This window comes from Anomalospiza imberbis, chromosome 2 (assembly GCF_031753505.1).
Source record: "Anomalospiza imberbis isolate Cuckoo-Finch-1a 21T00152 chromosome 2, ASM3175350v1, whole genome shotgun sequence".
Taxonomy (NCBI): Eukaryota; Metazoa; Chordata; class Aves; order Passeriformes; family Viduidae; genus Anomalospiza; species Anomalospiza imberbis.
This window is the reverse complement of record NC_089682.1, coordinates 34,695,010-34,718,774: the sequence shown is the minus strand read 5'-3', so window position 1 is coordinate 34,718,774 and position 23,765 is coordinate 34,695,010. Positions and strand designations below refer to the sequence as shown.

Sequence of the window (23,765 nt, the reverse complement as noted above, 5' to 3'; positions counted from 1 at the left end):
AGGCAGGGAACAATGTGCTTCAAGCACCACTTCAATTTTTCTTTGAAGAATTCCAGTGCATAACTCAGCTGGGCAATTGTGATAACACCCAGGTGCTACCATCACCATCCTTGTTGTCTGTGCTGACCTGCCCCACAGGCAAGGGTTAAAGATTTGGCCTGTTCAGGTGTGTTTGTTATAAAAAATGTCCTCAACTGAATTATCTAAATAGATTTTGGGGTGGAGAAGGATCAAGCAGTGGTGAAACCAGCTCAGCACAGACTACTTATGTGACATGACAAATGTTTGGCTTTACAAGGGTTTTCAGGTTTGACAGAGCCTAGGTCACTCCCTGTTAACACTTGTTTTATTCTTTTTCACTGTAGTATCCTGTAATGTTTCAGAGGGGAGGGGGAATTGAGCTCCTAATTTGTTATAATTTCGGGCTGAAACAGGTATTTTGGCACACTGAGGACACTCTCCCTCACCTCCTCTCCTCTCCGCACACAGAGGACTGCGCCCCTCGAGTATTTTCTGTTGTCTCTGTTGAGTAGAACGGAACACACCTGCCATTTCCTCTTTGGAGACACATGTGACACATGTGGAACGTCTGGTGGCCAGCAAGCTTCTCTGAAGTATCTGACCTAAGAGCTTCCTGCTCTTGATTCTGTCCCTTTACCTCTATTTCCCACCTTTTCCCTCCTGTTACTTGGTTCTTTTGGTCATCTGTAGATTGCTGAATCTGTTCTTATTTATAAAACATCTCAATTTCCAAGCTGTTTTATAAGTAGTGTGCTTGCTCCTGCCCCAGGCCTCCAAAAAGGTGTTTAATGTCCCAAAGGTAAGAAGATATTAGTCTAAAATAGAGCCAAGAGCAAGAGCTTGATTTCTCACCAGCTGATTATCTTCTCCATTTATTCCTGAGGGCTTTTCACAGGCAGGACACTAAGGCTCACCACAGTCTTTTTGCTTTAAAACCAGATTTAATGGTCCTGTGCAGCAGGAACGAGAGGAATCTTGTCATTTTCCTGTTTGCTTCATCAGTGGCAGGCAGAGCTGCTCCCTGCTTTCCTGCTGGCATAACTGGCAGGCTCTTTGCTCTAATGGGACACATGAGGATTTCCAGCATTAGGAGGAAAAGGGCAGAGGGCTGACCTAGCCAGCTGATTTCCTTCACGTCCCTGGCAGGAAGACCATAGTTTTGAAAAACCCACAGAAGCAAGATACTTGGGATCTCTTTCTTAAAGGGGTTAAGTTCAGTTGCTGCTGCTTAGGCACCAGTACCTCTGGTCTTAGCCATCCTGCTGTCAGGAATGTGCCACATTGAAAGCAGCAACTGAAACGATTTAAGACCTAAAGAGGGAGAAAAAGACAGCAAAACCCTGCCCTTGCAGTTCATGTAATTTTGTGTCTGTTGATCTTCGGTGTTTTGTTTTGTTGTTTGGGGTTTTTTTTGGCCCATCTTCTTGATGCAAAATAGATTTGACAATCAGTTTTCTTTCCAGTGTTATGGCAGATGAAAAGAAATCATGAAGTTTATATCACAGATTGCTAACATTAGTTCATATCAAAAATGTGTAAAACTGCACTGGGGAAAGCTAAGCCACTTGTGAAGAAAAGCAGCCATGAAACATTCTTTGCACTTATGGTACAGAAAATATTAGAAATTTTTGTGTTGGTTTGTTAGTTTACATCTTCAGATTTGGCCCAAGCTGTCTAATTCCCATGGCTTGTGGCTTCCCAAACCTTGCTGCAGATGTTGTGAGTTAAGGCATCCACTGAAAGTGCCTGTGGCTTTCTGCAGCCCATATTCCACAGCAGTCATGGCATTCCTCTTCCCAGCCTCTCTGTAGGGGCTTGGGAGCATAGAGACACTTGAACTTTACTTGCACAGTGAAGGGAAACAATCCAAGACTGAATTTCACTTGAGTGGATCCCTATGGTGTTATGGGTTCCCTAAGCTGCAGAGGTGCAGCAGTCAGGTGCATTTTGGGAAGGCTCCCCCCTTCTTTGTGCCTACCAACACGAGGATGTCATTTAATTCTGTGACATCTCCATTGCCATGTCTCTTTTCTGCAACCACTTCTGCTAGATCTCCATTTTTCCTGTTGGTGCACTGACTCAGCAGAGGGAAAGCTTTTCCAGGGCTGAGGGCAGTTCTCTGCTCTCTTCACCCTTCTGGGCAACCTCCTGGGCAGCACTCATCCTGTCATTAGGGAAACTGCACTGAGGAAAGGTCACCCAAGGGGACTGAATGGGAGGGGATGCAGGAATGGGTACTGTGCAGATGAGGGGGCTGAAATCTGTGACCATCCTGGTCCTCAAAGCAGCAGGACAGGAGGTGAGCTGGGCTGAGAGACGTCTCTGCGCACCCTTGCAGCTGTGGGGCCGAGATTACGAAGAGGCATTATGCCATGGTTAGCTCTGCCAGGAAGCAATATTCCTTTCTCAGGAAGCTCTGATGATTTGCTTTCATTCTAAAAGTTAAATTGTTCTTTTTCCTCTTTTCTTTTTTTTCTTTTTGCTTAAAAGAACAGTCCAACCTCAAATACACTTGTTTTCAGTGTTTCTTCCCAGACCCATGAAAATGACGTGTTTGTGCAGTGTGTCTGTGAAAATAAAGGGAAGAGTATTTAAATATACTGAGAGAGGTAGTATATTTTACTATATAATACTTAATTTTATTTAATATTTATATTTAAATGGGGAGAGGATCCCAGTTTACTCCTCAGGTCTGGTCAGATTTGGAACCTGCTTGCCAGTGAATAGCATGTCTGCAGCAAAGAGTCCTGGAAAGGATCCTGTTTGCCAGACTTCCACATCCCTGTGACTGGAGGCCTCCCTCTCAAAGGACAGGAAACAGCCAAACCAAACCCCATGGGCTGTGCTGCAGCCCTTTCTTCCACCTAGCAGAGACCCCAGAATAAATGGAATTAAGGCTTTTCCTGTGTTACCAGAGAGGGAGAATTCTTCTGAACTTCTCCTCACTCCCCAGTTTGATTGTCTGAGTTTCCTAAGCCATGGTGACAGCATTTTGGAAATGCCTTCTGTCCTGTGCTGCACAGTCTAATTGGCAGGATGCTTTGCAGTTGAGCAGCATATCACGCATACCTTCTCAAACATTCCCGGGAGCTGCTTATCTGAAGAACGGGAAAACATCAGAACCGCTTTATCAATAGATGCTGCTTGGAAACTTGCTGGCTTTTATCATGGAAATGAACCAGCCCACATAAATTGGGGTTGGTTTTCCATTCTGTTTCCACTTTGGTCTGTTAACAGAGGTGTTTTAGAGAGGCAGATGCTCCTTTTCCTAAAACAGCAGCTCTACAGCCTGAATTTTGGATCTGAGCTGGCAGCTGAACCCAGCAGCAAGGAAACCTCTTTGGAGGACCTTGACTTGGTGCTTTGCAGACAGGGATGTGCCTTTAGCAGTTTGCAGGACAGCAGGCATAAGATGAATGTGGTCTAGGGACAGCAGAGCTGTTGTGTAAGGAGAAGTTGTTATTACACACTCACTGCAGAGTTGCTTCACACCTCGTTGTGACAGAGGCACAGGGCACTTCATTCCTACAGAGTCTCAACCAGACATGGATTTAAGTCACGCTTCATGCAGGTCACAGTGTATCCAGCTATGCAGTCTCATGCCATAAATGCTTTTACATCAGATGGAGGTTGTATCTTTATATCTCACCACCAGTATCTGGGTCCTGGTAATGTACTGGTGAGGATAAGCCTTATCTGCCCCATTAGTGCCACTTTTTGGAAAGACAGGAAAATATGCTGGACCAAATTCTTGTCAGATTCAAGCGCATCACTTGCTGAAGGTGTTTCTGGAAGTCTTCTGCAAAGATCCACACCTCACTTGCCAGATTTACAGCATATTTACATGCATGACTTTTTCTTCATTATTCATCACGAGATTTTAAAAGAGTTCAAATGCTATAGAACAGGTAGCAAAGTTGTAAGCTGTTTGTTGTTTTGGTTTTTTTTTTGCATATGCAAATACACCTGTTTACCCTTTCTAATGAAATGCACACAGGATTTTGGTCAGTGTGGCTAATCTGCAAAGGATATTGATTTACCACTGCCAGCTTCAACAAAGCTCCTGTTCATCCCAGGCTTCTCAAATTCACAGAGAATTAACGTGTGTGGTTTGGAAAGCCTGGATATCTAAAGGATTCAGAAAAGTGACTTCTTGTGAACAGAAAGGCACAAAAATGCAAAGGAGAGGGAATTCTGCCTCAGAAGATTGGAGTTTAACAAGTCAGTGTGGCTTTGCAGGGAGTCTGAGGACAGTACTGTAAAACTGTTTTAGAAAAAAGAGGGAACAGAATTTGTTAGTGCATGAGAAAAAGCGTTATGCCTGGGAATAATGGGATCCAATTAAAGGAAAGATTTATATCTCACCAAATAGCAGGAAGGATTTCTAACAGTGAGGTCTGGCATGGTTTGGAGTAGCGTAGTGGAAAGCAAATGTAGTAGAAAATATTTTTCCCATGAATGATTCAGAAATAGGCTGGACTGAGTGGTAGACAGATAAGAAGCAATCTTCAGTTGTATTCAGGTTAGTGGTACTGATAGGGCCACCAGAGGGGCAGCACCATGCTGCTTCTGCAGTTCTTCCACGTGTGGGCTGCTGGGAGAAACCAGTGGCTATTCAGCATCAGGCCCCAAAATTGTTTATGGTTCCTCCCTGCTGTAGTGCATTGCTCAAGCCCAGCAAACTTCTGCCTGTGGGAAGCTCAGGTCAAAATAAATTGGCATCACATCTGCAAGAGTCTGGGAATGGTAATTTTATTGCCTGTGTAAAACACAAAATCGATTTTATTTTCATTCTTTCTTCCTGTTTTAGAATGGGTTTCTTTATCCTTTAAAACTGCATACTACAACAGCAGTCATGGCATACTCAAGTCAGTCATCTTGAAATACCTTTCTGCTAAGTGCCATGTTCCTCCTGATGTAAGTTCAGATGAAACATGCCCCGTTTTCATAGATACGCACCTGAGCTGGTGTGCCAGGCTTCCCAGGAATTTCACCCCTTGGGCTTTGCTGTGAGGGCTTGTTTAACTTGTGAAATGTGCATAGTCTAATTTGGTTTCCCATTTAGTCTTTAAAAGGTGTGTGGAGTTGTCGTCACTGTCCCTCTGTGAGAACCCAGGGTTTCCATTCCCAGTTTGAAAGTACTCATTCCCAGTTAGAGGCAGAGGGGCTCTCTGTGCAAACAAATGTGGTACTCCAGACAGCAGGTGCCTGTGTAGAGGACAGAGTGGAAGAAAATGGTTGGATTTCTGAATACACTGGTTACTCCTGCAAAAAAGAAACAATCTTAGCACTGTGTCTTTCATCTCCCAGCTCAAAGTTGCCTTTTCCACTCACATCAGGACTTCATTCTCCTGTTAAATGTCATCCTGTCATAGTCAACTAAGGTACTGAAAAATCACTGGATCGTTCCAGTGATTCCAGAGATCAAAAGTTGAATTTGATTTTTCTTCTCAACACCTGTGAATTCAGGGCCTTGCTGGTCAGAGCTTCCTAGTGCTGATTTACTCACTGAGCAAGTGTTGTGCAGGCACTGTGCCCACACTTCCTGGACACCTGGTTCCGGTGGCCCAGCTTGAACCTGGGGAAACTGTGCCTGAGCTTGGAGGAACTTTAGTTCCTCTTCTTGCCAGAAAAAGAACATGTAAGCGGGTTTCAGTCATCCAGCAGGTAAAAGAAATAGAGCACTGAAGTAGGGTGTTTCAAAGCTCTTACGAACACTGGGTTTCTCCGTTAAAGCATTTGGGGAGAATTTTATGAGCAGTTTTACTCAGAAACAGAGATCAATATCTTCTTCACATCACCAAAAAATAATCTGTGTCAAAGGCCAAGCTGCAGCTCAGGAGTTGCTTGTGTGCATTTTCCCTCAGCGTATATAGATGAGTTGTTTGCTAGTGGAAAAGACTAAATTCCCAACGCATCATTATGGCTGATACAGACTGGGCTGAAAACTCAGGCATTTTCAAACATAACAGCAAATTACAGCTGCCTGGGTACATTTTCCCAGTGTTTGGCCCAGTTTTCAGGAGTTTTACAGGCTGGAGACTCTGGATGAAACCAGAGGGTGGGAAAGCAGCTTTGCAGACACAGGTCCTCAGTGCCACTGGGGCCGCTGAGCCCTCCAGGGTCCAACTAACAAGACATCTCTGTGGGTCTAGCTCAGCATTCACACCTCAAGCTGGCTGCCAGCAGAGTGCTTGCTATCACTTTCCTCCACTCCATATCTGTGTACCTTTTTAGACTAAATTCCAGGCTTAGATAAATATGAACCTCCTTCTCTGACTTGCCTGTGTCCAGCGTAGACCTAATTTTATAGCAATGTGTTACAAAGATAGCACAGTCCTAACTGATGAGTCCTGGAAGCTGCTGCAGTTGGAAGCTCTGCATAGGCTCATTTACCCTTCTGATTTTCTGTTCCCAGCCTGATAAATTAAGAGGAGTTTGAATCCCTGTGCTGTTCCAACTGGGCTGTCTCTGAGTTTAAATGGGGAGGTACCATAGTCTACTTACAGCATTTATCAGAAATATTTTGATCTGTCACTGCATCTTGCATTCTCCATGCACCTTCTTTGACGGTTCACTGACTTCAGTTTCTAATTTAATCTTCTGAATAGCTTCAGATTAGATAATTTATGCCTTTGTATATGCACTTTCTAAAGTTCATCCTCTTTAACCAGTCATTAGGCCAAAAGTGATCCTTTCCTCGTCCCACCTGAAGCATCTTGAGTCTGAGCCTCCTCATGTTGAAATTCATCTTTTTTTTTTTTTTTGAGACTCTGCTAAAAGCAGAGCTTTTTTCCTGACCCCCTGTAAGGCAACCAAGGGAGAAGATCCATTGGGTTGAGACCTTTTCTGCTACTGGTGCTGTTCCATTGGCTTAGCCCATTTCTTACAGAGCAGCTGCCCAAGGGTCTGCAGGTGAGAGGAGAGTGTAGCCTCCCATTGTGTCTGAAGCTACAGTAAGTCACTTAAAGGAGCACTGTGGTTGTGATGGCATAAAATAATGATTTATTTCAAGGCACAATATGATAAACATGGTTTGTGCATTTCTTTCCCCACTGAAGTAATACACATGCAAATCCAGCCTTCCTGGTCATCTCTCCACTCTGTATCTTGTTCTAGAATTCCTTGCTCACGTGAGAGCAGAGCACTTGCCCTACAGACTGCACTATTTCCTGTCTCCTGTGGGCAGCCTGGGAGGTTTTGCTGGTTGTTCCTCCATTAGCTCCCCCCTTACTCTCCTAGAGCAGCAAGAGCTCCCCAGAAGAAGGCCTAGAAGTACACACAGAGAGGCACCAATTAATTTGGGGGAACTTGACAAGCTGTGTACAGTTCCCAGACCATTAAGAAAAACAGATGTCTGGAAGGGAAGCACTGGGAAGCTGAGAAGGATCCTGAGGGAAGCTCTGGCTAGGAGCAGAGCTCTGTACAAGCAGCTGCTGGAAGTAGCTCACCAGGAAAGCAGCTACAGTGGCCACCACTGCTCTTCATCAGAGCTGCCAACCCACCCCTCCAGCCATGGAGCCTTTGGAAGTCTTGAGGACACATCCCAGAGCCTGCCTGGACAAGCTGCTGAAGACACACAGGAAGCAATGCTCTCCAGGCCAGCCAGACCAACATCTTGCTAACAGCTGTTGTCAGCTGTAGATCAGGACATCAGCATCACCCTGCCAGGGTACACATCAGCCCTTGGCTCCGATGGAGCAATTCCACACTGGGAGTGTCTGTGGGTTCTTAAAACAACACAACCTCATCAACTTGTTTATTCAATGGATAATTTCTGAGAAATAACCCATTCCCCCCCTGCCTCTTCAAGCATATTATCTGCAGTTCAGATATCTGCTATAGCTCATGTCTATTGTATCACCAAGCTTTCAGACAGTATTTATTGCTAGAGGGCTCCCATCAGATGGAGAGAAGGAGTTCATGACAGGACTTTATATCCATATCCTGCCTGACATACCAGAAAATCCAGATGTCTTCCTGATCTAAGCTGAAAACTGTGTAGGTGTTCACCTAATTTAATTTTGGAGAAATGAAAAGTAGTGCTGCTTGAAGGAGAGTGGGGATCTTCAGTTACTTAAGAAAGTGGTGCATTAGCTCTCAGATGACACTGAAGTCCTGCTGCCAAGTTAATCACAGAATCATCTAGATTGGAAAAGACCTGTAAGATCATCAAGTCCAACAATTAACCTAGCCCTGCAAAGCCCACCACTGAAACAAACCCCTTAGTGTTACATATGTGTGTCTTTTGGGGTGGTGGCTCCATCACTTCCCTGGGAACCTGTTCCAGTGCTTGAACAACTCTTTCAGTGAAGAAATGTTTCCTGTCTAAACCTCTCCTGGGGGGCAACTTGAGGCCATTTCCTCTTGTTATATCCCCACTGGCCTCCTTCATTTTGGTCTTCTTTAAGTGAGGAGCTGAGGGCTGTATGTGACAGGGCATACCAGACTAAGGGACTTTATTTTCAGCATCCCAATCTGAATTTTCATAACCTCAAATAATTGGAATGCTCAGGGTATCTGCTGCAAGGTTCTGGCTTACTGATAGCATTCCCATTTAAGCAGCACAAACTGTTTCCCTCAAGAGACTTAGAGATATGGTAAACTTGATGGACAATTGCTTCAGATGTGTCCCTGGTGTTCATTTGAGCAAGGGAAGAGCTCTGCAACATCAACACTGTTCTTTTAAGGCCAAATGAGAAAAAAAAAAAACCAAAAAAAAAAACTTTATTTTTTTAACCATTTGTTCCAGATAAAGACAGCCAGTATTTTTAAAATAAGTATATTAACTTGAAGGAAATAGCAAGACACTGAGTTTCCAGGACTTCATAAAGGGAAGAAGGGTATTCGTCTAGTCTCCTAGTGTAGTCAGACTTAGTAGTTGTAGAGATCTGTGTTCAGCTACTTGGTTTTTGTGTCTCAGTGCTTAAGGTTGCTGATGGCTGAGCTCTGGTTTGCAGTGGTAGAGTTGTAGTTACATGGTTTGCAATATGTTTCCACCTACAGTAGCCACACAGTAAACTACCAGCTTTTCAATAGTTCTGTACTTTTTTATTTCTTGAAGCTGTATCATCTTAAATACCTCAGCATCTGAACAGAGACAACGAGTCAAAGAGATAACCCTGTGTGGTATGTCTGGGCTCAAAACCTAGTATGGGCGCATTTCTGAAGTTGTGCTGCTTCAGGTAGCAGGAGAACCCCCCTTGCATGGAGCCTCTCCAGGGAAAGGCTTCCATGCTGCCTGTGTGGGCACAGCCTCAGCTTTTCCCTCTTTTTCCACTTGTGTGGCTGGGTATGACTGCATCCAGCCACATATCAACTTTATCCACGATCCTTTTCCTGCTGCCTGGAATTATTTCTATGTTGGCTGCTCGGCCTGTCTGTTAGCAGCTGTGCTGGGCTTGTTGTAAGGCAATTGCAGACGCAGGGCCCTTCTACAGGAAAGGTGGAGGCTGTTTCTCCTTTAATTCATTGGACTCCTTAATGAAGCTTCTGTGTTTTCCCTGCTCTCTTGGACACCCCAGTCACCTTGTCTGTAGGCAGCTGGCCTGGCTGGCAATGTAGATTTTTGCCTCTCCACTTAGCCCTCCTGTTTCTTCCTTGTCACTGCCTGGAGGCAAATGTTGCTATGTATCTTATAAACCAAATAATCCCGATGATCATGATCTCTTTTTACTGTATGTCCCACAGCCTCTCCCCCACAGGTCTCACTGGTACTTAACAGTCTTTTATTTTACCTTCCTACCTCCTATCCCAATCTCCTATCTTCTCCCTGCAATAGGATTCACCTTGTCCTTTCTTGAGTACCTTTTGTATCTTTCCTCTTGAGCATTCTGATTTCTGGGATCAAATCTCATTTTAGTTGTTGGACTAAAATTCTTTCCTGGATTTTTGAGCAGTTGAGGGGAATTATCATGTAGTAGATCAACTGCAGGACTAATGCAAAATGGAAAGGCTGCAACTCACATCTTCCAGTCACTCCCTGACCCTGTAGGTTCCTCCAGTTCACTGGGCACCCACCTGCTCTTCATTAAAATTTAACGAGTGCCTGGAATGTTGCTTCTGCACAAGCCTGGATTTGCCCTGCTTGACCTGTCCTTGGGTCCCTATTACATTCCCCATCCCACATCCTCATCTCTTCCCAGCACACCTTTTCCCATTAGAATACCCTGAGTGTGGCAAACAGGATCAGGCATTTCACAAAAAGCACTTGTTGCAGAAAAGGAAACAGTGACACCCATGTTTTGCTGGAGGTTTCTGTGGTCACCTCAGTCATGGATTCCCAAACCACTATGAACACACACAAAATAATTTATTTAAATGATAGATTTTAACTGGTTTGCCATCCCCTGCACAGAGAGTCGTGGCTGAACAGCCAGATGCCTTTTCCTGCTCAGGGCACAGCAGAGTCAAGAGCTGCCTGTGTCTCTGTAGGGTACAGGCTGAGGTTTCACACATGCTGCCCCTGCACAGGCACCCTGCCCGGTAGGGACCAGGTGCTGCAGTTCACTGCCTCTTTTGGTAATGGTGGTGCTGGATCAAACCACTCTTGGCAGCCTTTGCCAGAAGCAATAAGACACTTGCTCAGGAAGCCTGGGCTCTGTTCCGTTCTCTGAGAGTGTGGGCTTCAAACTCTTTGGTCTGCCCAGGAAGGGATGGGTTTTAATTGAGGGTTTAGGGCAAGCCCTTGCCAGCCTGCTTGTTTAAGCTGTGCCAACATGTAGCAAAGAATTCGAGGTTTGCTGGGGCAGAGGAGACCTCACACGCCTGCCTGGTGACCTGAGTGCTCTCCTGACAGTTGAAACCCTGGCTTACCTGAGGACCAATTCTGGGGGGCATGCAGCAGTAGCTATACAGGCATTAAAGTGCACAAGCCCATACATTGCCCTCTCAGCAGATGCTCCTGATAGTGATTTGAGGTAATGCTGCTGACATTAATCAGCCCATGCAGTGTTGGGAGCATGCAGGCACCAGGCAATTGCCAAATACTCTCATTGCCAAAAGGGATACTCAAGATCTCACTTGTGCCTTTCACAGTGACTCTTGCTGCCTTTGCTAATCTTGCCAGACGGAGCTTGGCAAACACAGGCCAGGCACTCCTGACAGCTACGTACCATGGCACAAAGGAAAGAACAACATGCTTAAAATAATGATTATCTCATTTTATTTTCATTGTAGTCACTCTCTGAAACAGAAGGTAGATAGCTTATTCACCACATTGAATTTCACGGTGTCTGCAGATGTTTCCTATAATTCTGTTTGTGAAGGACACAGCTCCTCTCTTGCGTGTCTGGCACTGGCTGCTCTCCTCTGCTTGTCTCCTCCTGCCTGGCACTGCCTGGCTCTGCTGACACCATAGCATCTCACTCCAGCCACCACCCAGTGGTCCCCATGGCCCAGCACACTTGGGCTATTGGTACCTCATAGGTAAAAATAGACCTGGGTACATCAAACCACTAAAGGATGGAAAACCATCAGGAGTTTCCCCTCTACTTTTAGCAAGCAAGGCTGAGAGTACACGAACCATTTATTTACAGTGTAGTGGACAAGTTCAATACAGTGCTTCCTTAATTTGAGAAACATTTGTCCCTTGACTAGTTTCGGGCTACTTATCAGCCTCTACCCAATTCCCAAATCTTGCTTTGCTTAGCCTTTAAATTTGGCAGATCCAACCCTCTGTAGTTTTCAAGTGAGGCAATTGAGAGACTTTCTTGCAGTCTTCTGGATGAAAGCTGCTGAGCTGGAATATCCTCACATACCTTACCCTTTGGGCAGTGCTTGACCCCAGTGCCAAGATGGCAGCACTTCACAAGGGAACTCTCAGAATGAGAAAATCAAGACCAGATCACTGGAAGTCTTGAAAAGAATGTTGCCCTAAAGCAAACTCTTTCCAAGCTCAGGGAAGTGTTACATATTTTTACATATTTTACGTAAAGTGGGATTTTTCTTCCCTTTCTCTTAAAAACAAACAATCCCTTGTAGTCCACATTCCTCATACTATTCTGCCCTGGGTTATAGTCAGAGCTCCTTCCTTGTTATCACCCTCATTATAGCTGTGCAATAAGCCTTGCAGTTGAGGCCAGGCACACACTCATCCTATACTCACTTATCTGTGATGGGATAAGCATTGACCTGGGTGCCACTCTGAGAAGGAATGTCATACTTCTGTGTTGTTCTTGTGGCTAACTTATTCAATAGACTCTAAGAGCAAGGCCAGCAGTGATTTACCCTCAGGCAAGAAGCTTGCTCTCCACTGAAAATGTTTCAAAAAGAAAGAGTTCAAGAGAAGACCTGATGTATTTTCCTGCCATTTGCATTTCAGGAGTTTTAGTTGAATCTTTGTTAGGGCTGCTGTGAGAGGTCCTGTTTTCAGACGGAACTGATTAGAGCTGCTAGGGATCTCTGGGTTCTAACAACACTGATTTCCTTGAAGGCAGCACATGTAAGCAGGACTCCTTACCTCTTCCTGACTGCCTCCAAAACTTCCATGTCCAATATTTCTTTACTTTTTTGACATCTCAATTAACAAGCAGTCCCTCGTCTCAGTGAAACCACAACCTACAGCTATGTAGAGATATGTACAGAAGAGATGTGTGACTAGATCAGAGGAGTCTAAAACCCATCTTTGGGGCCAGGAGCTCAGACTGGTCCCAAACCTAATCTGAGGTCCTGTTGTCCTCGCAGAGTATTCAGAAATCTGGAGCCCAAACTCCAGCATTCACAATATAATTCACAGATTGCTTTCCCCAGAGCTGCAAGAACGAGTCTGTTGCTTGTGACATCAACCAGATGTGGAGGCTTCCTCTGCCCTGGCTGAGGCTTCACCATGTAGATGAAGCTTTATCTTGGACATGCAATGGTTCTACACAGTTGTGCACACTCTCATTTGAGACATTAACTCTTTTTGTTGCAAGTCGAACTAGAAACCTGTTTGTGCAACCTTCAAAATGCCAGCCTGGCAAACAACAGCCAAGGATTCTGCAGAGCCTGCTGGGGTCATCATTATACTCCTCAACAAACCCTTACACTCTTTCATAACCGGATTTTATGGCCAGGCATCAGCTCCTGAGTTCTTCTTGTATTTTTGAAGTGGAAATCTTACTTTCTTTGCTCAGCTTTCTATTATGTTTCACTCCTGCATTGTAGCAGTGAGGGGCCGATGGCACACTGAGACCAGTTACTCCTTTTTGTTCAGCCATCTGATGGCAGCTTGGGGGTGAAGGGTGAGGACTGTGCATGCTGCCATTCATAAAGCTCACAAAATTCGCATTGGGATTGTGGAATGGAGGTGTTTAGTGTCTCATAAAGGCTGATCAAAGAAAATAATGCAGAGAGATAGAAGCAGAAAAGTTTGGTTTTTTTTTTTGTTTGTTTGTTTTTTGTAGTGTTTAGAATACATTTGAAAGACCTGCAAGATATTCTTCTCATCTCCTCTCCTGGAAAGTAATTGTGTAGTGCTCCAAATGCTCACAAAGTTCTCAGGGCTAGCCTAGCCCCACCAGAGGATGGTGCAGAGGTGGCTCACAGGGTAGCTTTTGGTTTGGTGGAGCACAGCACAGTAAATATCACCCCTGCTGTACAGTAGATGGTAGGAAAGGCAGGTAGGAGCCTTGGCCTTGCTTCCCAAGGTGCTACAGGCTACACTGACACAATGATGGACAGGACTGGCTAGGAGGTATCACAGAGCCACAGCTGCAGCCACTTCCAGCTGGGGCTTCTGCCAATAATTAAAGTTTACTACAATGAGACAAGGAGCAGCTTCCTTGCCAGATAAGACGCCAAGTGAGTAAATAAATCACCCAAATCCCGCCTGAAACAGAGAGCTGGAAGGTCTCCAGTGAGAATGATTTGTGAAGAAGAGTAAAGAGAGAGATGCAAAGAAGGATGCTTTGCTGGGCTGAAGAGGGGTCAGTGTAGCAAGAAGAGTTTTGTTTATTCAGGGCTTACATCTTGGGATGTGTTCCTTCTTGAGCCAGGGGCTCAGCGTGATGCTGTGCTCCAGTCAGAACAAGCATCATGAGATTTCCTTCTAGGGATGTGGAACATGGGCCAAGGCCAGTGTGAGCCCACCTACTTCCTGGGCAATCTTTGTTCAGCCTGTGTTTGTGCTTTTGTGGGTCACAGGGAGAACAGGCAGGCTCAGCTTGTGGGTAGCAGCATCTCCTGCTTTGTGCTGCCTGATTCCTCATGCTGTGATTCAGGTGTTTTCCCACCCTCTCATCTTTCAGCTTGCTCTTTTGGGGGAGTTTGTGTTTTAAACATACCCTGCTTACTTGCCTCTCCCTTCCCAGTGCAAACAATGTTCCCCTTTCAGTATGATCCTGATGCCACTGATGTGCTTGCATGGGTACAGATAAACTAATCAGTTCAGGTTACATTGGCAGGAGGGTGCAAGCTGGGATTCATCTAAATGTCAGAGAAAGAGAAATGACTTTGAATGAAACTACAAATTACAGAGGTTTTTCCATTCAGTAGCATGGGTCCAATCCTAATTAAAAACTACTCTTGAGTTTTTTTAGTTGATTTAAAGAGGAGTTCCTTATGAGCTGCCCATCTAATCTTATCTGCACTTAAAAAATGTGAAAGCCAAAATTACTGAGATGCATTTGTTGTGCCTTTTCCAGTGCATAAATTCATGTCCTGTGCAGATAAACAGGAAGCATACCTTAGATCATGCCTTGTGTGACTATTCAGTGACCTTTTGCCTCCAGCTGGCCTCTGTGGTTGAAGAAAAGATGGGTCAGGAAGAAGGGATTGGCTCTTGCCGATGGAAATCGTCACCCCAAATTGGAGCAGTACTGTCATCACTTCTCCATTGCTTGGTCTGAGATGTGCAGGACATCTCCAGTCCATCAAATCCCAGCTCTGCAGGGGAACCTTCTCAGGAAAGAGGCAGCACCTCACTGCAGGAGTAGGAGACATTCACCCCCTCCAACCCCTGGGGAGCCCTGAAAGGACCTGTATTCCCTGATGCAGCTTACAGTGTCATTCCCAAATGCTGTTTTCTGTGTCAGAATCAGGTACTTGAGAGCTTGACTACAGCTCCTTTCAGCCAAGCCAATTACTGATGAGTTCAGTTAGGTAGAAGAGCAGCACCTCAATCAGATTAAGGCTGTGTTTTGCCCTGCAAGCTGGGAGAGTTAGCTCAGTTTGGTATAAGCTTTCCTGTGTAGACCAGGGCTGTGGCTGGTTGGCTCCTCGAATCCTGCAGCTACCTCACTGAAAAATGAGAAGGGTCAGTCCTGGGAAGGCTTTGTGCAGAATTCTTTGCCTTGGGAGAGCTGAGCCAGGCAGGGAAGCGAGGGTCTGCAAGAGGCTTCATTCCCTCCTGAAATCCAGCCTTGGTCAAGATTGATGTTTTAATCCCAGCGAAACCACAGCACTGCTTCCCAGTTGTTGGCCTCCAGGCAGAGTGTGGTGATGGTTTATTTTGACTTCAGGAGTTTCCTCCCTACAGATGCATCCCCCATCCCTTCCTTAGCTGAGCATGTCCTACAGGTGTAGAGCTTGGCCTCTGCCATGCAGCATAGAGAACCTGCTTACATTTTGTGGTTGCTGTTATTTGAAGCAGGGCTGCTGGGGGTGGCTGACACGGTATTTATGGGTGTCTTGTGGGTGCTTAATGGCAACTTCTTACCAATGATGGTCTCCCTGTGGTGGCTCACAGGTCATGGCCTGGACTTGGCTGCAACAGACTGCAGGGTGAAACACCAGTGCTACAGACCAGCCCAGCTTCTACCAGCAGGCATGCAAAAATATGATTTTTCCGTCGTATCATAAAAATATGATTTTTATGTCGTATCATAGGGATGTAATTTCCTCAGGCTCTGGCTGGAGCAGTTAAAAGGAAGCCCTCTCCTGTGTGCTTGAGGCTGTTCCTGTCACCCCTCCATCCCTTTCCACTACAGCAGGGCAAGCACGTGGTGGGCCATGCTGTGAACTCCAAGGCTGAAATGATCCGGGTTAAAAATAACTGTGTAAAGAGTTAAGGGGTGTATTTTAAGCTCAGATCATTTCAGTGATCCATTTTACAGCACAGCCCCACAAACTCACACAGGTGCAGGGGAGGGGGGAGGGGGGAAGGGGGAAAGGAAAGGTCAGGGGAGAATGAGTGGTTGGAAACATAAGCTGTATGAAACCCAGGGCTTATGAAACTGCACCCCAAAAACATTGACACCCTCTTGTTTTCCTCCAGCTATACTGACAACTCCCTTCTCATGGTGTAGCATTGGGTGCTGAATATCACCCTTTCTGGATCTGTAATCAAGACTCTGGCCCTGAGCCTTGAATGCCTTATTGTATCTGCCTCTGAGACATTGTATTGGTCATTATTTTTGCTGTATTTGCTGTTGCTGAGGCAGATTGTGTGTGCAGCAATGAAAAGATCCCTAGGAGAGTCACAGGGGAGCTTTGCAGCGCTTGGTGTAAGCACAGGATCTGGCATGATGGGCTGGTGTGAGAACAGGCTGTAGGGAATCATTCCTGTGAAGCTTTTTTGAAAACGGGATGTTTTCAAAACACGGAGATCAGGGACTGGCCTCAAAACCATGTCTAGATGCAACTACATGAGAAATGGGCTGATAGTTGCACAAGACCAGTACCAAAAAATTGTGTAACCATCACTGATTTCATAGCTGCTAAATATTCCAGCCTTGCAAAGTGCTGTGGAGGTGTTGCTTCTCAGATAAAAGGTGACCCGCGTGGCCAAAAGCAGAGAGTCAGAGGATTCGTAGGGGAGGGAAGGAGGTTAGGGAGGTATGGATCTCTCCTGTTACTCGGCTGGTATTTAGCCACATGCTGCACTGTATGACAGCCAGTAGAACTTGCCTCTCTTCAGGAGTCAAACCAGGCACATGATGGGGCATTTCTGTGGGGACCTAGTGGAGCAGGTCATTTCTGTGGGGATCCAGTGGACCCAGGCAACCTGTGAGAGGAGCAGAATCTGTGCCAAAAAGCAGTGACTCCCTTCACACAGTCTGCAAAGTCAGGGGTCAGTGGGCAGTTCTGCTTTCACAATAGAGGCAAGAACTCCAGTGCATAAGGAAGGAGAGGTTTGGGGGGCTCAAATTGACACATTCGTACTTCAGACACAGATAAAGGCAGAACTTTCTTCCCCAGTGCTGCTAACAGGGACTAGGCTCAGTTTTAAAAGCAGATGAAGAAACATGGTTTTGAAAACTGTTTTCAAATTTACTCAATTTTATAAACTTATTTGGAAGAGAAAAGTGAAACAAACCCTTTACAGAGAACTTAGTAGTTGCACTTCTTTTTTTTTGCAGACAGTGCCATGCTTACATTGATGGCATAATTAAATTCCTGTTTACAGCTCTGTTTGACATTTTTCAGAACATACAATGCTTAGACACTTCTTTTTATGAAACAGTAAAAGACCTCAGAGTAGCAGTCATCAAATTACTGATGGACTAAGCCTTTAACCTTAGCTCAGTGGTTTTAGCCCATGCAGGCTGACCATGTTTTTCTTTTGAAAAGGAAAAGAATCAGCACTTGGCTGCAAAAAGCACAAAAATCATGTGTGAGTAATTTCACTGTTATAGAAAAAGAAAAAATAGAGAGAAAACGAACAGAGGTACTTCTCATGACCATTTAGAAAAATAGTGGTGGGTTATTTCACCAAGATGGGCAGCATGACCAGGACTGGGAAAGATTACATAATTAATACCGTGGGGCAGGAGAGAGCCAGCACCGAGCTCTGGGGTGAGAGAAGCAGATGTCTTAGTCTTAGGTGTGAAGGAGGCTGAGGCCTGGTACACACTCTGGGTTGAAAGTGGCAAAATAAGGCTTCCCACCTTCCTCACAGTGGTGGGAAGGAGGAGAGGGAGACTGCCAGCCCAGCTCCTGGAAGTCAAATGAATGATGTTCTCCTTGCAGTGAAAGGAAGGGAACTTTTTGCACCCAAATACAACATTTTCCCTTGACCAGAAGACACAGAGCCTGGCATATCACCTGGGGCAGAAAAAAAACTTGGGAAAAAAGCTGGATACAGCACAGCAGTGTAACTGCCAGAAGGGATCTGAGTAAGGATCCTTTCCTGTTCTTTATTTTCCATAATGGGAGAGTCTGCAGCTGGCAGTTTCTGGAGGACATAGCCCCGTGGGCTACTGGTGCTAATCTTAGAATGGCATGTTCAGTGCTTCCTGCGCCCCGGCCCCGCGCCCCGCGCCCGCAGGAGCCGCCAGCACAAGACACCCATGGAACTGTGCTGGCCTCCCCACTCTGATCAAAGAAAGGCAGCTGTGTTTTCAGACTGAAGTGAAAAGAAAAAAAAAGAAAGGAAAAATTCACCCCGAAAACAAGAGGTCAGAGAGGCCAAGAGGAAGTTCAGTGTCTTTTCTGGGAAAAAGCAAAGGGCTGTGAAAGAAGCTCTTGGAGAAAAATGGACTATGAGGGAGGCAGCCTTTCTGCCACAGACAGAGCACTTGCAGCTGCTCACTTTCAACTGAGTCCCTACTTCAGGTGTCCATTCTGCTGTGCCCAGGTATCCTGGGAGCTGGTACGATGAGCCAAGCCTCCCAGTCCATTCTGCATTCTCCAGGTTCATTCTTTGCTCCTTCCTCTTTCCAGCCTGCCCTCCCTTCACAGCAGGGAGACACAGCCTGCATCTTGGAACTGGTGTCCTTCCCCACTTAGCCCAGCCATCATTTTTCATGTGCAGCAGGTTGCCCTGCTGATCTGCTTACCTCACTCTTTCTTCCATTCCATTATCTGCCACTTTCCCTGCCTGTAATTGCTCCATTGAAAGGTGAAAAGATGAGGGGAAGGTGTGTGAAGGTCACTGGGATGAGACAGCTTGATATGACTTCCTTGGGTTCTGGAAAGCTATTCCAAAGTGTATGGGAAATTTAACAGGGAATGGTAGATACCTCCAGGGGCTTGTGGGCCTGGGAAAAAGAAGATAACATTTATTGGGAGTATTTATTTACAGCTCTCTGAGAAAGGGAAAGGCCTTTCTCCATGATGTTAACAAAAACTGAGAAGCAGAAAGGGCACTGAGGTAGTGGGGTGAGAAGTGTGGTACTAGTCCTGGGTTCGTGGTGGTGGTACAGGGAGCTGTGAGGTGTGAGGTTCCTTACAGATGGTTTGTAGTCTGCTTTCTTGTTCTGAGCTCTCTGCCTCTAACAGAATCAGGATTGTTATTCCTGGTTGGAATAGAAATTGTTGGTTAGTTATTTCAGTTCCTCTGGTTTGGTTTCCCCAGCATCAGATACTAGAGATGAGGAGCAAAGGTTTCCTTTAACAGCTTTGATTTCAAGGCTTTCTACTCACACTGCTCAAGTGACACATAGCAAAGAAAACAGGGTGAATGTGGGATGACACCAGGGCCGTGTGGTGTGGGAAGAGCTGCATCATCCAGACTCCAGCACAAGCCTTCTGCTTCTCAGCCTGCTGTCGGCCCAGGGGAGGGGAAGCTTCTCTCAGCCATGGTATTTCCTCCTTCCTCCCCCCCACGTGCCTCAGTATTTCACTGAGAAAAAAGCAGAACAGCAAGGGACACATCTCCAAGCACATGTTGGCTTGCTGTCAGGACTGGGAATGGCTTCTCACAGCAGAACCACTGGAAAAGCAAAGCTGATGGTGACCAGGGCAGTAAAATGGGTATGAGAGGGCTGAGGATGTGTATGGGAATGTACATTTCTGCCTGCTCCATCTGCTCACTGCAAGGATAAAAGGAGCTGACACTTGGCCCAAGATACCTGGTTTGCTTCCATTGAAAAGTACTGAGTGTAGGCTCTTCAGCTGGAGCTGAAAGGCTCTGCATGAATTACTGATTTTCTGGGATATTTGAAAATGCTGCTAAATCCTGCCTTCCAAAACGTCTTGCTCTCAGGCTGGCTGATTGATGCCAGATGTGAGAAACTCTGCTTCAAGTCCTTGCTTACTCTTGAACTTTGTAACACATACATATACAGGCTTGCTTTTCCCAACCTTCACTCACAACCTCTTGTTCCTGGTTTGTCAGAACAGGCCAGCAGAGACCAACTCGGAGGTGGACAAGTCAGCATCACCCTCAGTGGCTCAGCTAGCAGGGAAGTTCAAAGAGCAAGCAGCCAATATCCCTGGAAAAGAGGTAAGGTGCTCTGCAGCCACCAGTAGGAAATTGAGTGGGACGTTAATCACTTGTCTCTTCCTGCTGGAACATCAGTGATCTGAGCATGAATCCACATTGATTTTGGATCTGCACAAAGGATTCATCTACTTGTGCAATGCAAGCTGTGGCTGTATCTTCCATGCATTGCTGATTGGTGGATGAGTGTTTTGCTAGAGCCATGTCTTGGGAGAGACACTAACCGAGACATTGCAGAGCTTGGTAAGGTGCACAGGTTTAACCAAAAGCAGCAGACAGCAGTGCAAGCATGTCCTATTAGGGCTGGCTTTTGTAGGCAGACAGCAGCAGTGAATAATGAAATAGCCAATTTTGATGGGAAAAGAAACAAGCAACAGATGATGCAGTGTAGCAGCCAGTGGCATGTCATCAGCACCTCGTTCACAAAAGAAAGTTTCCTCCAGGTTATTACTTCTGTGTAGGTCTGAGAGAAAACTGCCTCTTTACTCACCTTCATTGCCTCTTCTCAATATTTCAGACTCTGTGCCTAACTCTATCATGCCGAACTCTATTTTAATGAAATCCCACTATGCCAAGCACTGCCTCACATGCTGATTTTCTCCAGCTAAGCAGAACACTAGAATACCTCTCTTAGGAAGAAAGAAAAGTCAGGGGTTTTTATGAAAAGAGGACATTTTCAGAGGGCCTCCTATATCATTATGCCTTTTTCTTTTAGAAGCATAAATGTTTGCTGGTGGCCCTTTTCAGGCACCTTTTGAAAGTGAGCTGCTCCCTTCTGCCACTCGGTTCCGGATCCCAGCCTGGCCTAAGGGTATCCTCCCTGTCACCCCTCCTGTCTTTGGCTGGATTCAGTGGTGACCTCTGCCTGCAGGCTGGCATGCCATCATCTATCAGAGTTTAGCACTCCCAGGATGGGAATAGCCAGTCTTTTCCCAAGCACTACTTTTTTTTCCCCTCCAGTTGCCAGCACACCACTCCGTCTGTCCCATTACAGTAATTTCCTCTTTTGAAGGTATGGGATTTAATTGCACTAAGTCCCCCACCCTTCAGAAGGCAGAAAATTCCCAGACCTCTCCTGTGTTATCTACAGGCCTCTGCTGCTCCCAAGCTAGGGCAGCGTGGAGGGGCCTCACAGTGTGGAGAAACTCATTTTCTCTAGAGACAGAGGAGGACAAAGTTTCCTGTCTTGTCTCTCCAAGCCATCTGTCACTTCCCCACCAGCTTTCTCAAGCTGGCTTCAGATTAATGACCCAAGGGATGCTCTTTAACCCTTGCTTGGCCCATGCCAGCAGAGGGGAATCCTGTCAACCAGAGAACCTCTGACACATCCACTGTGGCACAGTGCAGCATTTCACGGCTGCAGAATGGTGGGGTTTCCACAAGACACATTATTGTTTCCTGGCATGACACAAGGATAAGGGCAGGGCTGCCCTGGGCTCCTTAGAGATGCAGCAGTGCCTTGGCTGGGTGCAGCACCTCCAGAGTTTAAGTGACATCAGGTCCAAAGGTCCTCCTAGACAGCCAACTGTACAGAGGGCAATGATGCCATAATCCAACTTTTCATATGCCAGCCTGTGAGAAGGTAACAAAATTATGCAAATAATTTATTGTGGATGTTATCCAAGATTCCAGATATTAGCCAGTTATTTTGGATTATTTCTTTTAACACATGAAAAGTGTGTTAACAGCTTGGCAGGAGACTACAAACCTGGCAGAAAAATAGAGACAGCTTGGCTGCAAGACCAGAGCAATAGTTATGTGCTATGCATCCCTTCCTTCCTAGGGAACTCTCTCTTAGTTCTGAGAGTCCAAGGACATTCAGAAGGAATCAGTGTCCCTGCCATTAGGTTGCCTTGTTCCTTCTCCTCTGGAGAATTTGTTTCTTGTCAAATTTAAGGTTGCAGCTGAGGCCTTGTCCCTGTGCACTGCTTTATGCTTTCAAGAGAAACGAATGGGGCTGAAATTCTGAGAAAGTCAGAATTCCTCTTTTTGCCCCAAAAATATATCAGACATAAAGTAGGAAATCATGAACCAGGCAGCTGAGACTCATTTAAAGGAAATCCTGGTAATGACAGGAAAGAGAACAGTAAAAACCTCTCCAATGTGAAGGGGTTTCCAGGAGGATGCTTTGCAGACAAAGTTTCTGGGAAGGCTTCTCCACCCTCCACAGCTTAGAAGAGTGTCTGTTGCACAAAGAAAAAGATACAAACCACTCTTCCAACACTCGGTCTCTAGATGCCATAAGCACAGCCATGTGCTAATACCACCTTCTGAGCCCTACCTCATGAGCAGGTCACTCACACAGCATGCCCTTTGGTGCTTGAATTTCACTTCCTTTTTAAGAAACCTGATTTCCCTGCTGCTGAGTTGGTTGTTTTCTTCTCTTAGGTACCACCACATAAGCCAACTCGGAGGAAACCACCCTGCTCCCTTCCCTTGTATTCCCACAAAACTGAGACAAGTGACGATGAGCAAGTGAGTATTAATTTAATAGGGGGACAAGGTCTTTCCTCTCTGCAGCCAATTCTCTCCAGAGACACAAGTTTGGAGGTGGCAGAGAGGTCAGGCTGTGCAAAGCCATCAAAGCCGCCTGTCCCAGCAGCAAACCTGCCCCTGCTCTCACACATGTACTGACCCAGAGTCAGCTCCATACTGTTCCCTGCTCCTGCAGCATGGACGCACAGCCCATTTCTACTGCTTTTGTTATCACCCTTGGCACACTGATGGTTCCATACAGTTACCAGTGTTCAGGAACCACTGGTACTTATTAGATTTGAACAGGGAGCACCCATGCTGTTTGTTGAGCATAATGGGGTAATAGTTGTGCTCATCAGATTTTTCCATCTTCAGAAAAAGGGAATAATTAATCCAGAGTGAAGAGAGGGCTTGTTGGCAATACCCACAGAATTTTCTTTAGGACCCTTTAGGTCCTAAAGGATCTTTAGGACCCTTGAATGAGCAGGTCCCAGTAAGCTGGCTGCTACTTCTGAAATTTTACACTCAGGCCCTCTTTGGTCACTTCTGTCCTTCAGTATTGCAGGGTATGAGGTCTACCCATCAATTTTCACATTGTCACCTGCCCTTAACAGTTCTTTGTCCTTCTTATCTATGAGCTACATAGATCTATCTGCTGTCTCCATACCAAAGGAACGTTAAGTTTTAAAATGTTAGATTCCTTCTTTTTCTGAAAAAAGCAATATGCCCCTTCTCAAAGCAATGCTCTCTCTTTCTCAAACTGCTTCCAGCCTTTTCATAGCTCTACCTTTCCTGCCATTTAGGCCCTTCCTGCTTATACTAATTGGACATCCTTTAACTTGGTTACTCAAGTGGAGGCAGAAAGTCTTTTCTGTTACAGAAAGTTCACAATATTTGCCAACATTAAGGCTTTAAGAGGTAGAATTTTAATCTGCCTGGTCCTGAAATAATACCAGGGGAAACTGTGCCACAGGCTTGATACCTTAGTGAAGGCAATGTAGGACCAGAGCCATCACACATCACTTAACTCAGACACTTCAGACAGCAGCCCTTTTTGCCCAGAGGAGGGTACATGTATCTAGCCCTAGGATGGCTGGATGGCAAAAGGAGAATGGGGTCAGGAATGAAGAAAAAGAAACTTCTGTGTTGGAACACTACATGAAGCTTCATTTGCTTCCCTACAAGC

At 45.7% G+C, this 23,765-nt stretch overlaps 1 protein-coding gene across 2 annotated transcripts in view; it reads left to right on the top strand.

The window, feature by feature from the left end:
• Positions 1-23,765, top strand: part of RCSD1 (RCSD domain containing 1) — a 29,737-nt gene that overhangs the window by 1,542 nt on the left and 4,430 nt on the right. The window contains exons 2-3 of one of the 2 annotated variants that reach the window (XM_068180532.1): positions 20,000-20,107; positions 22,493-22,579. In XM_068180532.1, coding sequence (XP_068036633.1) covers positions 20,000-20,107; positions 22,493-22,579 — 195 coding nt within the window. The remainder of the gene's footprint in view (positions 1-19,999; positions 20,108-22,492; positions 22,580-23,765) is intronic. The other variant, XM_068180531.1, reaches the window with a different exon arrangement.